This window comes from Loxodonta africana, chromosome 12 (genome assembly GCF_030014295.1).
Source record: "Loxodonta africana isolate mLoxAfr1 chromosome 12, mLoxAfr1.hap2, whole genome shotgun sequence".
In the NCBI taxonomy this organism is placed as follows: domain Eukaryota; kingdom Metazoa; phylum Chordata; class Mammalia; order Proboscidea; family Elephantidae; genus Loxodonta; species Loxodonta africana.
The window spans coordinates 104,918,085-104,932,870 of NC_087353.1; the positions used below are offsets into that span (position 1 = coordinate 104,918,085).

General features: G+C 42.6%; 1 protein-coding gene across 5 annotated transcripts in view; it reads left to right on the forward strand.

The window, feature by feature from the left end:
* The first annotated feature begins 1,165 nt into the window (after positions 1-1,165).
* LOC100666198 (general transcription factor II-I repeat domain-containing protein 2-like) overlaps positions 1,166-14,786 on the forward strand; it is a 75,264-nt gene continuing 61,643 nt past the window's right edge. For 3 of the 5 annotated variants that reach the window (XM_064296090.1, XM_003416549.4, XM_064296091.1), the window contains exons 1-2: positions 1,252-1,355; positions 14,216-14,319. In XM_064296090.1, coding sequence (XP_064152160.1) covers positions 14,221-14,319 — 99 coding nt within the window. In that variant the 5' untranslated portion in view covers positions 1,252-1,355; positions 14,216-14,220. Of the gene's footprint in view, positions 1,356-14,212; positions 14,320-14,786 lie in introns of those variants that run through there. The other 2 variants (XM_064296094.1, XM_064296092.1) reach the window with 2 other exon arrangements.

Sequence of the window (14,786 nt, forward strand, 5' to 3'; positions counted from 1 at the left end):
AGTGATGTTATGTCAAATGCTGATAGATGAAGCAATTCTGGACTGAAAGATGACCATTGAACTTAGCAATGTGGAGGTCACTTGTGACCTTGGAAAGAGCAGTTGTAGTGGGGTGGGAGGGCAATAACTGGATTGGAATGGGTTCATGACAGAATGAGAGGAGAGAAATGAGTGAGTATACACGAGCCTTCTTGATGTCAATCAGTTCTTTCTGATGATGCTCGACACTATTTTGATGCTTTTAACAAAAGTTTTCAAAACACCGAAACTCTTCATGTATAATGGTTCAACAGGTTAGAAAATTGTTTCCAGGGTTAAGTGAGCAAACATGAGTTTTACAGGTGAAACCCTCATATTTTGTAACAAACTAACATAATGGAAATATTTCCAAACATCCCTTTTATAAATGTTATTTTAAAAAAAAATTCATTGCTGCATTGTCATCTTTAGCTTGAAGGGACAGATTTAATTTTTGACAATGTTATGACTAGGCAGCATACCTCTGACAGCCACTTACAGGAAAGAAATCAGCAAATTTGGAACAGTTGTCTTTTTGCACATGAAAGTGCATATTATTATAGGGGTTCCCTCTAGGGAAGAAAGACAGAGAAACGGATGGTGCCTTCAATTGTATCTGTAATATCTTACTTCTGAAAAATATGAGGTAAGGCAAGATGTAAAATCTGGGCAATGAGTAAATGGTTGGTATCATTCTATTTCTTCTCTTTTTGACATATTTAAAATAGATGCCATGTCCCCAGACTGAACTGCACTACTGTGACATGTAAGGTTGGGCAGGTCTTGATCGGCATCAGCGACGTCGCCGACCTCACCAAACGTTCAGGACACGCTGTTGCAGGTTGTAACGCATAACGTCCTTAAAGCGATTCAACGGTAACGCGACTGGTGACGGAACTGCTTTAAAGCTACAAGTATTAGGTAAAAGGATGCAACGGCATCGACGTCGGGGGGCGACATCCAGGGCGAGAAGACCTGGGCCGCCGCCCGCGAAGACCGCATCTTAGGTCACGCACGTCGGGAATTCGGCGGAACGGGACTCAGCCCCGACCAGCCAGCCGCCCCGCCGGATTCGGCCGCACCGGAAACGCCAGCTCCCACTGGGGGCGCTGCGGACACACGCGCCAAGGCTGCGCTTCAGGAAGCGAACAAAAAGGGAAAAAAAAAAACGGGGACAGAAAAAGAAGGGACAGTGCGGCGCTGGAGCCCTCGGACGCCGCAGACGCGCCGGGCTCCCGACCGCCGGCCTCGGCCCACGGCCACCGCGGCCGCTCCCGACGGCCCAGCCCTCGGACCCAGCGGCCGGCCCAGCGCGGCCCACAGGCCGGTGCCCTCAGGTGCGTACGCCTGCCCCGCCGCCATGAGGAGCGGGCGACTCTCTGGGCACTTTCTCCTCCCGAGGCCGGGGGAAGCGCGCGGGCCGCCGCCCAGGTGCATGCCGGGAAGTGACCCTCGCCTCCCGGGCGCCCCCTACCCTCCGGGCCTGCGGGCCCGAACTCGCGGTCAGAATTTAGGGCGTGGGGGAGGGGCGCCAAGTCCGGCCGCGGGGCAACGGTCGCACGCAAGGCACGCGCATCCCTCTCCTTTCTGATTGGCTGGGCGGGGTGTCGGGGGCGGAGTCTGCGCGAGTTTGCGTTCTGTCTGGTGTACGTGCGGCGCTCGCCCTGCGAGCGGATGTACTTGATTGGTCAGGCCGGGGGCGGGGCTTCCGTGTTGCCTGGTAACTGCGGCCCTGCTGGGCGGTGGAGATGACCGACTACGCTTCGCCTCGCGCTTTCGCGGAGACGCTCAGCGTGGGTTCTAGCGTGGGCCTGAGTCCGCGCGACGGCCTCCATCTGCCTGTGTGTTGTCAGAAAACAAATACGGAGGTCGGGAGAAAAGCCGAGGTAGGGCAAAGCAGTCTGCCGGGATTTATCCTACCCAATTCTGGTTTAGGGGAGAAAAGGCTAAACGCTGTATTCTCTGTTCTTGAAGTTCAAGTTTTGTTGTTTGAAGGAATAGCTTTATTGAGAGACATCCTAAAATTCATCCTTTAAAAGCATACATCTCAGTGGTTTTTAGTATAGTCACAGAGTTGGGCAACCATCACTACCGTCTAATTCCAGAACATTTTCCTCACCTAAAAAAGAAACCCTTGTCCATTAGCAGTCACCCTCCATTCTCCCCTCCTCAGCCCCAGGTAATCACTAACTGACGTTCTGTCTCCGCGGATTCGCCTATTCTGACATTGCATATTGTCTTCGGGTAAAAATACTACTCAAGAGCAAGGAAGTTTATTAGAGGTTCAAACAGTTCACATTTGGACACGTTTGTTTTCACTAAAACCAAAGACTCGAAACCAAAAGCTCGGAGATCCTGAAGGCAAGCAGGTACATTTATATAATATCAGGAATTGTGGTTGTTAGGTGCCGTTGAGTCGGCTGGAGTCATAGTGACCCCATGAACAACAGAACGAAACACTGTCCCATCCTGCACCATCCTCACAGTCGTTTTATGCTTGAGCCCATTATTGCAGCCTTTGGGTCAACCTATGTCTTTCACGGTCTTCCTCTTTTTTGCTGACCCTCTACTTTACCAAGCACAGTGTCCTTATCCAGGGACTGATCCCTCCTGATAACATGTCCAAAGTAAGTGAGACATAGTCTCGCCATCTTGCTTCTAAGGAGCATTCTAGTTGTACTTCTTCCAGGATAGATTGTTCATCCTTTTGGCAGTCCACGATATACTCAATATTCTTCACGAACACCATAATTCAAAGGTGTCAGTTCTTTGGTCTTATTCATCGTCCAGCTTTCACATGCATATGAGGCAATTGAAAATTTCTGATTGGTGCTTGATGATTTTTGGACATCTCAAAGTGGGGAATTGATAGGGATTGGTGTAAAGGACATAGCTGGACTATTTTGATAGGTTACATTCCTAAATAGCATAAGTAGGTGACTAGAGGAGGATAGGGTGGTCCCAAGATGATTACAAGGCATTCAATGGTAAGAACATTCTGTTAAAATAGCTCTTTGGGCAAAACGATTCCTGAGGGCTGCTTGTGCGGGAGATTTCTGATAAGCCATCTGCATCAAGAGCCCCTCAAGAAATCTCTGTCACAAGCTTTGTTTAACCACAAAGAAAAACATTTCCTTAACTTTAAGTTTAAGCCTTTACAAAGGTTGATGGTTGTTAGAGGAGTAAGCAGGGATCAAGATGGAGTTCGGGCTCAGACCCAGGCAACTAAGGTCAAAACACCTCCTTATTGGAACTCTCATACATTTTCTCTCCTTTTGATAACGGATATTCGTGAACATCCTCTGATCACTGGTGAAAGAATGCATTCTTCCACGTGGGCTTGTTATGTCATTTCCTTAGGTGGTTGCTCACTTGAATGAGACTTTAAGACCCCAGGTGTTACCATATGGATAGCCAAGCACCACCCTGCATATGCTATATTTTAAGGTGGCCGCTTGTTTCAACAAGCTTTTTAAGACCTCATACACATCTGTGTAGGTAACCCAGCACCACCCAGCCTCTTTACCATGACATTGCTTAGCATCCTGCTTCCATGATTGGGGAGTAGGAGTCTGTGTAGATCAAGATTACGTTAAAGGAACAGCTTGGCCGTTAAAAGGCTAGTCTGAGCGGTACATTGGCCCATCAGGTTCCATCCCTCTAGGCAGGGTAATGCTCAAGGATAGGTTCATTACTTGGGTTTGATCTTTTTTCAGTGGGGTAGTCTAATCCTCCACATAAAAATACATATCCATAAGGAGCACAGATCATGTTATTTCCAGTACAACAATGTGGGTAGAGAATGTTTTGATTAACTTGTTCAAGCCAATATTCTGTTAAAGAATTGTTACAGATAGGTAAATATCCCATCTTTAGGGGATCCCAGAGTCTAGAACAAAGAGGAGATGAGTCCTTCTTTATGCAGTCAGGTAATTCCTTTGCCTTACTTGATAAAATCTCAAAGTATCTATGGAATTCTCTGTGTTGGACAGAATAATGAATTTGGCAAACATGAACACCTTTGGGTTTTGCAAAGCAAGCTCTCAAGTGTTTCATGGCTTTGTTGAGTGTTATAGGTTGGGTTAAATTAAAGAATGATACCTGAGGTTGGGCTAACAATCCAGGAGGATTCCACAGTCTAACATGTATGGTTCACTTAAAAGCGATGTTAAGGTTAACAGTAGCACTGGGTATAAAACTATAACTCAGTACAGGAGATGCTAATGGATTGGAATTAGTGAGATTGGTTTTGGGGGAGAATGACAAGTCCAATATACAGTGAGATTACTAGCACTAGCCAGTGCTTCGGACAATCTAACAAAGACATTTTCATGCCAGGCATTAATGAAAGTCACGGAATACAGTAAGAAAATACTTAAGAAAAGCTTCATGATGTAAGAAAACTAACCAAAAGTAATATAATAGGGCAAATGTCATAAAAATAAGGGCTATGATGAAACACCTTATTCAGTCATTTGCATGGGAAAAAGGGAGTATTAAAATGGTGTGATACTAACTGTGTGTAGCACAGCAACTAACATAAGAATAGCAATGAACATAAAGCAAGTAGCAAATAGACCAGTGGCCTGCGTAGAGATTCTTATAGGGGGTAATATAAACAAAGTGGAAGAAGACCAATAATAGAAGGATAGCTATGAGTGTGAAACAAACCAGTATCGATGTTGTTGTTGTTAGGTGCCGTCCAGTTGGTTCCATCTCATAGCAACCCTGTGTACAACAGAATGAAACACTGCCCAGTCCTGTGCCATCCTCACAATCATTGTTATGCTCGAGCCCATTGTTGCACTCACTGTGTCATTCCATTTTGTTGAGGATCTTCCTTTTCTTCGCTGACCCTCTACTTTACCAAGCATGATGTCCTCCAGGAACTGATCCCTCATGACAACACGTCCAAACTATGTGAGACGTAGTCTTGCTATCCTTACTTTTAAGGAACATTGTGGTTGTTGTTCTTCCAAGACAGATTTGTTCATTCTTTTGGCAGTCCACGGTACATTCAGTATTCTTTGCCAACACCACAACTCAAAGGCATCAGATCTTCAGTTTTCCTTATTCATCATCCAACTTTTGCATGCATGTGAGGTGATTGAAAAACCATGGCTTGAGTCAGGTGCACCTTAATCTTCAAGGTGACATCTTTGCTTTTTAACACTTTAAAGAGGTCTTTGCAGCAGATTTGCCCAATGCGATGCGTCTTTTGATTTCTTGACTGCTGTGGATCCAAGTAAAATGAAATCTTTAACAACTTCAATCTTTTCTGTTTATCATGATGTGGCTTACTGATCCAGTTGTGAGGATTTTTGTTTTCTTTATGTTGAGGTGTAATGCATACTGAAGGCTGTGGTCTTTCATTGTCATCAATAAGTGCTTCAAGTCCTGTTCACTTTCAGCAAGCAAGGTTGTGTCATCTGTATAATGCACGTTGTTAACAAGTCTTCCTCCAATCTTGATGCCGAATTCTTTTTCATATAGTCCAGCTTCTCTGATTATTTGCTCAGCATACAGATTGAATAAGTATGGTGAAAGGATACATCCCTGAGGCACACCTTTCCTGACTTTAAACCACTCAGTATCCCCCTGTTCTGTTCAAACGACTGACTGCCACATAATCTACGTACAGATTCCTCATGAGCACAATTACGTGTTCCAGAATTCCCATTCTTCACAATGTTATCCACAACTTGTTATGATCCGTACAGTTGAATACCTTTGCATAGTTAATAAAACACAGGTAAACACCTTTTTGGTATTCTCCGCTTTCAGCAAGGATCCATCTGACATCAGCAATGATATCCCTGGTTCCACATCCTCTTCTGAATCCAGCCTGAATTTCTGGCAGTTCCCTGTTAATATACTGCTGCAGCCACTTTTGAGTGATCTTTAGCAAAATTTTTCTTGTGTGTGATATTAATGATATTGTTCAATAATTTCCATATTCTGTTGGATCACCTTGCTTTGGAATGGGCACAAATGTGGATCTCTTCCAGTTGGTCGGTCAGCTAGCTGTCTGCCAGATTTCTCGGTGGACGAGTGAGCACCTGCGGCACTGTATCCGTTTGTTGGGACATCTCAGTTGGTATCCATCAATTCCTGTAGCCGTGTTTCTCACCAGTGCCTTCAGCGCAGCTTGGACATCTTTCTTCAGGACCATCAGTTACTGATCATATGCCACCTCCTGAAATGTTGACCGTCAATCAGTTCTTTTTGGTATAGTGACTCTTATGTATTCCCTCCATCTTCTTTTGATGCTTCCTGTGTCATTGAATATTTTCCCAGTAGAATCCTTCAGTATTGCAACCTGAGGCTTGAATTTTTTCTTCAGTTTGATATCAATGGTCTGCTTGAAAATTTCTTAACAGTCAGTGAACCCAAGCTTCTAAAACAAGGCAGTTTAAAAAGCAATAAGCATTAGACAAACTCCAGTTATTTGAAGAACTTGCATGAAGTCTTTTTCTGTGATTTTGGGAAAAGCTGTCTACCACTGACATCATCTGCTTTTGGCTACTCGGGCATCTGAATTTCACCTTTAGTCCCACTGTAGGTTGAACAGTCCAGGTGCTTTGAGCTGCAGCCTTTTTCAATTGGAAGAGGTGAACCCAAGTCTTAACTCCCTGTAATTTGGCAGCACAAGGGTTAGTGAGGAGGACCAAGTAAAGTCCTTTCCAGTATGGCCCAAGAGAGTCTTTTAACTGATGCCTCTACCGTTCGATATAATTTCCAAGTGTAATAGTAGGTATTTGGGATGTGTCCAGTTTCTGATTGTCACAGGCTTTCTTTATTTGGGAAGCATGTATTTTGGAGTACTGAATTAAGGACTGACAATATTTTGATAAAATGTTTTAAATTAAATTAGTCAGTCCAAGCTGACCAATAAGGGAGGACCGTAGTTCATCAGGTAACGATCTCATGTGGGTTCAACTTACGTGGCCTGAATGCAGTAGATCTTAAGTTTAAAAGGACAAGAGGAAGTACTTGGACCTAGGACAAGTGCAAAGATGTGGAAAGTTTGGCTAACTGGGTTTTTGTAATGTCATTGGTCACTTCTACAAGACCAGACGATTAGGGTGGTAAGAACAATGGAGCCTTTGGAAAATAGGAAAAATTTTACATATCTCTGTTATTACTTGCCCAGTAAAGTGAGTACCTGGGTCACTGCAAAGAGTTTGAGGAGCTCCCCAAGTTGGGATGATATTTTCAAAAAGTTTCTTTGTTACAAAGGTTGCAGTGCCTTGACGGCTCGGAAAGGCCTCCACCCAGTGTGGAAACCTACAGATCATTACTAATACAAATTTATAACCGTTGGAGGGTGGAAGCTGAGTAAAATCAATTTGTCATTTAACCATCAGCCCGAGGGCAGGGGGTATCTTCCAGTTGGGACTTTGTAAGGTTTTCCTGAATTAAATTGGGAACAAATGGAGCAGTTTTTTGTAGTCAGCAGTTTCAAAGAAATGCCCTCACTAGTATTTCCTCAACATTTTCATCATTTTACCTCTTCCTAAGGGGGGAGTTAATATGTAATGCCTTCATCATAGGAACCTAGAGAGATTTGGGGAGGACAGGCAACTGGTTAGGTCCCATCCATGTCCTTGAAGTGGATTCCTGGGGACAGCTATATTTTTCCCACGTGTCATTTTCATCTGCAAAAGCCAATTTTTGATGTACAAAAAGGTGTTCAAAGGAAGCTTTGTTGGGAGGGCAATTTTCTATTAGTAGTTCAGAACAGTAATAAGGAGGGTCCCAGTTGTGGTGATCATGAGTTAAAATGTCTCGAGTTTCAGAAGCGAGTATGTTATTACAAGAACAAGTGGAACAATGAGAAATGCCATGGTCAACTGCTTCAAAGAAGTCTCCCCATCCATATTTTTCTGACGTTTCTGTCATCCTGTCTTTTTCTAAATGTGCATGGTCATCCAGATTTTGGATCATGGACACAAGTAGAACTTTGGTAAAAACAATTTTGTTACCAGGTCCTGTCCATAATTTGGTTGTTGTATTGTGGTGACAGCCAGCATATTTATAATGCTTAATTTCAGTTTCAGAGGCTAGCTATTGATGCTTAAAAAGCGGTTCTAAGGCTGCATGAATATCAAGATTTGAAGGGTTAACTAACACAGGGGTCATAACAATTTTTGAAGCAGTTTGTTTAGCTGCCCTATTAGCCAGGTTGTCCTCTTTAATTTCTTCTGTTTAAGGTACCCCTTTAGGTTGATGGGCTAGAATTTTAATTACCACAGTCTTGGAGGGAAGCAAAAGGGCTTCTGGGAGATCTGCCACCAAAAAACCAAACCCGTTGCCATCGAGTCGATTCCGACTCATAGTGACCCTATAGAACTGCCCCATAGAATTTCCAAGGAGTGCCTGGTGGATTCGAACTGCTGACCTTTTGGTTAGCAGCTGTAGCACTTAACCACTACGCCACCAGGGTTTCCTTATATATCATGGCCCCTAAACTACTCTGTAGGATGAATAATGGAAGAAACAACAATCTGTGTTGACACTGCAGGGAAAACTATGTTAGGCTTATTGAGAGGTGGCTTGTCCATCCTGTTAAAAAAATAATCAAAACTCAAAGAAAATTGAAACATCAGAGTATTCTGATTACTGCTTTGACTCCACTGTCCATTATGGTAGCCATGCCCACCTTGTCTTTGACAATTGAGTGCCACCACTTGGCCCCTACCACCATGGTGTCCGATCAGCCCCATTGTAGTTAGGTGTCTTAATTCAGTTAGGGCAGTTCCCACTGTCAAATCTGACTTACGTAAAATAGCAATCATTGCAGTCTTTAAGAATGCTGGGCTCCCTTCACAAATTTGTTCCTCACCATTGTGGTAAAAGATGTGTCCTCTCGGCATTCCATGTGTGGATCTGCAGGTCTGACCTGATAAATCCACTCTAGCATGCCAGTTTCCCTAAGCCTTTGGATACCTTCTTCTACAGCATACCAAAGCAGGTCTGGTACTTCAACTTGATTTAATATAGACCACCACATAATCCATGCTTCAGCAACCCAACCAAATCAACTGTTAGATCCTTTCCTAATCTCTCAAGCTGAAGCACTGAAGGAAGGACCTGTGCTTAGTGGACCCATATCAATAAACCCAGACTGATCCATCTTTATGTTCCTTGTACCATTAATCCCCACACCCTAACAGCCATTCCCACACATATTCCCCAGGTTTCTGTTTGTACATGTTAGAAAAGTCAGGCAGTTCTTTTGGAGTGTAACGTACCTCCTCCTGGGTCACGCTTTGTACTTCACTTTTTGGGGCCTACTGGGACTCAAGTCTAGTTATAGGTCTAGAAGCTAAAGTGGGTGGTGGGAATTTGCTTTGAGAACATTTAGCATTGTCTTGTAAGGCATCTGCCTCAGGCCATGCCCCAGGTAACGACCCAGACTAAGGCTCTTTAGACACAGCTGTGATCACCCAGAGCCTTGTTTTTCACAAATATTTGACCTACTGGTGATATTTTGTGTATTTCTGTTGCCACCTCACACCCTGGATTAGCAGTGCCCTCTTTACTACTGCAAGCAGGGCCATCAACATCTTTAAGACTAACCAGATTTGAGAACCTATTTAGAAAACTCATACTTACAATTTTGTTTCTCTAGAACCACTTCTGATACCAAATGTCTTCGGCTGGGTTCTTGAGAGAGGCAAAACCAGTGAAACACCTATATATATATGCATGTGTGTGTGTATATGTATATACACACGTATATATATATATATATGTATAGAGAGAGGGAGAGGGAGGGAAAGAGAGAGCTTAATCTCAAGGAAATGCGTTACTGGGTTGTAGAGGATGGCAAGTCCTAAGTCTTTGGGTCAGGTGTCAGGCTGGAGGCTTCTCCTGACTCACGTAGCTGTAGGGGCTGATGAACCCAAAGTCTATAGGTCAGATTGTAGGCTGCTGGCTCACAGCTGTGAAGGCTGATAAACCCAAGATTGGCAGGTAAGACTGCAGGCTGCTGGCCAAGAACCAAGAACTTGAGGTTAGATGCTGACAAGCCAAATGCAGGATCCAGCGCAGAGCAAAACCCACCAGCCTTGCCGGAAAGTCCACCAGTACTGGATGCAGAGCACACCCCCAAGGAAACTCCCTTTCAACTGATTGGCTACTCAAGCAGATTCCATCATGGAGGTGATCACATTTTAGCAGATTTCATCATGGAGGTTCCATTGCTATTCGTAAGGTTTTCATGGAGGTCCGAGAAGCTGGATTATATGAAAAAGAACGGGCATCAGGATTGGAGGAAGACACATTTTGGGGGGAACATAATTCAATCCATGACAGTACCCATTCCATAGAAAGGTAATACAGTGGAATGAAGAAATTATTGAACAATATCATTAATATCACACACAGGTAAAATTTTGCTGGAGATCATTTAAAAGTGGTTGCAGCAGTACATCGACAGGGAACTGCCAGAAATTCCGGCCAGATTCAGAAGAGGATGTGGAACAAGGGATATCATTGTTGATGTCAGGTGGATCCTGGGTGAAAGCAGAGAATACCAGAAAGATGTTCACCTGTGTTTTATTGACTATGCAAAGGCATTTGACTGTGTGGATCATGACAAATTATGGATGACATTGCAAAGAATGGGAATTCCAGAACAGTTAATTGTGCTCATGGGGAGCCTATACTTAGACCAAGAGGTAGTCATTTGAATAGAACAAGGGGATACTGCGTGGTTTGAAATCAGGAATGGTGTGCATCAGGGCTGAGTCCTTTCACCATACTTACTCAGTCCATATGCTGAGCAAATAACCTGAGAAGCTTCTGTATCCTATAGTCCAGTCTAATGCCTGTCTGAAGAGTTGGCTTGGGGAATGGTTCCTGTCTTGGGCTAACAGAAGTTCTAGGAACTCTGACCTCTGGGGTCCTTCTAGTCTTAGTCAGACCATTAAGTTTGGTCTTTTTACGAGAATTTGAGGTCTGCATCCCACTGCTCTCCTGCTCCCTCAGGGGTTCTCTGTTCTGTTCCCTGTCAGAGCAGTCATCGGTTATAGCTGGGCACCATCTAGTTCTTCTGGTCTCAGGCTGATGTAGTCTCTGGTTTATGGTTTATGTGGCCCTTTCCTCTCTTGGGCTCATAGTTACCTTGTCTTTGGTGTTCTTCATTTTCCTTTGATCCAGGTGGGTTGAGACCAATTGCTGCCTCTAACATGGCCGCTTGCTAGCTTTTAAGACCCCAGACGCCACTCTCCAAAGTGGGATGCAGAATGTTTTAATAGATTTTATTATGTCAGTTGACCTAGATGTCCCCGGAAACCATGGTCCCAAACCCCCACCCCTGCTACCCTGGCCTTCAAAGCATTCAGTTTATTCAGGAAACTTCTGGTAAAGATACCACTTTAAGGACCAAGGTGTGCCTGACCCAAGCCATGGTGCTTTCAATCGCCTCATATACATGTGAAAGCTGAACAAAGAATAAGAAACGCCGAAGCAGAATTGATGCCTTTGAACTATGGTGTTGGCAAAGAATGTTGAATATACCGTGAACGGCAGAAGAACAAACAAATCTGCCTTGGAAGGAGTGCCAGAATGCTCATTGGAAGCAAGGATAGCGGCACTTTGTCTCGCATACTTTGGACATGTTATGAGGAATGACCAGTCCCTAGAGAAGGACATCATGCTTGGTAAAGTAGAGGGTCAACAAAAAAGAGGAAGACTCTTAAGAAGATGGATTGACACAGTGGCTACAGTAATGGGCTCAAGCATAACAACAGTTGTGAGAATGGTGCAGGACCAGGCAGTGTTTCATTCTGTTGGACATAGGTTCACTATCAGTTAGAAGTGACTCAACAGCTGGTGACAGCAACAGTAAGGGCTAATGATCGTGAGCATCTTTTCATGTATTTGTTGGCCGCCTGAATGTCCTCTTTGGTGAAGTGTCTGTTTATGTCCTTGGTCCATTTTTTTTATTGGATTTTTGGCCTTTTTGTTGTTGAGTTGAATTTTTCTGTATATTTTAGAGATTAGACCCTTGTTAGATATGTCATTGCCAAATATGTTTTCCCAGTCTGTAGGTTCTCTTTTACTCTATTGGTACAGTCTTTTGATAAGCATAAAAAATAAAACCAAACCCAGTGCTGTCGAGTCGATTCCGACTCATAGCGACCCTATAGGACAGAGTAGAACTGCCCCATAGAGTTTCCAAGGAACACCTGGTGGATTCAAACTGCCAACCCTTTGGTTAGCAGCCGAAGCACTTAACCACTACGGCACCAGGGTTTCCTTGATAAGCATAAGTATTTAATTTTTAGGAGGTCCCAGTTACCTAATTTATCTTGTATTGTTTGTACATTGTTTCTTTATTTTAGATAAAAATTGAACACACATCGAATATATTTAATGACTCAAGTAAGTCTTGGTCTTGTAGAATTCTATTCTGCGATCTCTAGCATCATTGCCATCACCAAGACCATATTTTCCAACTACTAATCCTTCTTTGTTTCCATCTTCCGCGTTCTAATTAACAGGAATTATTGATGCATCTCAACTGCATGTTTGATCATTTCAGAGTGAAGCAGTTTATAAAAATCTTCAATTTCTTCATCTTTGTCATTTGTGGTTGGTGTATAAATTTGAGTAATAGTTGTATTAACAGACAAGTGATGGCTTTGTTGTTATGTACCTTTTAATATGCATTTCCTTGACCTAGTTGAATAATCCAGTTGCTGTCCAGATTCAGTGGCCTAAGAGAGCAAAGATTTATTTCTTGCGCACACTAAATGTCTGTTGTGAGTTCGCCGTGGATCTGTTTCACATTGTCCTGAACCTGGAGCTCAGGCTGATGGCCGTGGGGCACATTCCCAGTCACCATTGCAGAGAAGGAAGGACTGTGGCTAAGCAGCCTGTGGGTCTGAAAGCCTCTGCCAGGAAGTGATGTCATTTCCCCTCACATCATTGGCCAAAGAAAGTCATGTGATCACATCACATTAAAGTGCACAGGGAACTGAACCACGAGCTCCAAAAGAAATGCTTGTGAAAATTTTTAAATAGCTTTTTATGACCAACACACTTCATTCCCTTAAGTCTTCAGTCTTCCTTCTGTGGATGGAGTTTTTGATTCTTGTGGAATCTAGACTTTCTGAATCCATTGAGGTTAAAATGGCCTACCCAAAACTATTGCCCTGAGGAAATCTTCAAACCTTAAACCTTGAGCCAAAACTGGTCTCCAAAAAGCCATCTTTAAGTCAAATAATAGTTCAGGGCATTGTGCTCTTCTAAAGAATTATCTGTGCAGTCAGTTTTGACAACAGCAATTCCAAAGGTCAGAATAGAAGCTATGTTTTAAGATCAATCAGTAATTATTTTAATTGTTCTTCAAGAAAGTACCGTATGGAATCCTGCATACCCACAAGTTATTTTGTAAACTCTATTCTGGCCCTGTTTCCATTTCGGTGTATAACTACTAGCGGTAAGCTGGGGTCTAAAAATCTGTAAAGGATCGTTCTTCTCTTGTACATTTTTGACATTAGTCAGAAATGTTGCCCCAATTTGCAAATTATACATTAAATAAACGTCAATCAATTTCTGTTATTGGCTTAGTATTTTTATTTTAACACCTCCATGTTCATGTTCATGTTGATCTGTTCATCTTTTGCTTAAAATGTAATTAACTCAGCTATATGGGGTGACATATCTGATGAGAAATTTACATGCATATTTTAGAAAACTTTAAGGTTTTTGACAATTTTTTGGAAGAAAAATTTTAAACTAACTTGATTTAGAGCTTGGCTAAATTTTAAGCAGGAAAAGTTTTAGCAGGGTCGGGAGAAGGAATTTTCTGTTCCTGTCTTTAATACACAAAACCCACTTACCTCTTTTGGTGTGTGCGTTTGAAACTGAATTCAATATCTGGCTCCACCACGTTAAAATCTGACAAAACATTATTGGAAAAAAAGTACATTTCCTGCCTCTTCCTCATCTGTATGATAATTAACATGAATTTTTAAATACCTGAATTTGTTTTATGGAGAGGTGATGTCTAAGTCACAGGAGATCTTGGGCAAATTACTTGTCTTTAAGTGTCAGTTTCTTCAACTCTAAAAGGAAGGATTGAACGAGGTGATTTGTAAGGACCCTCACAGTTGTAAAACTTGTGTTTAGAAGGACACTGTGGAGTTCTGCCATTCACTTTCTTCATATTTATCTTGCACAGGGATCATGGCCCAAGTAGCAATGTCTACCCTGCCAGTGGGAGGTGAGGAGTCCTCGGAGAGCAGGATGGTGGTCACGTTCCTTGTGTCTGCTCTTGAGTCGATGGTGAGATGGTCTTAAAATTCTATATAACGTTCAATAGTTGGATCATTGTGGAAATAACAGAAGTGTGAGACATTCCAGTATAACTTTTGATGTCTGACTTTACTTTTTCATCTTCTTTATGTTAAGTGAATTCTTCATATAGTATAATGGGCTTATCAGATAATTTTTTTTGTTGTTTTAACATGACGGACGTAATTTTATAAATTTAAGCTTTCCAGATCTGAAAAATTCATAAGGCACTTTTGTCACTGTGTTTGAGAATTTCTGGCCCAGATTCAAACATAAATTAATAAACCTATCTTACATTCTTCTATTTATACCTGAAATGTAAACTTTACCTGGTGGGTAAAATTTTATGAGAAACAGAAATTTATATAACTTCAAAGTATCTCACCGCAAGATATGTATTGATAAAAAAAGGGAAAATAAGTAACTTTACAATAGAGCAATCTGGCAGACACTACATT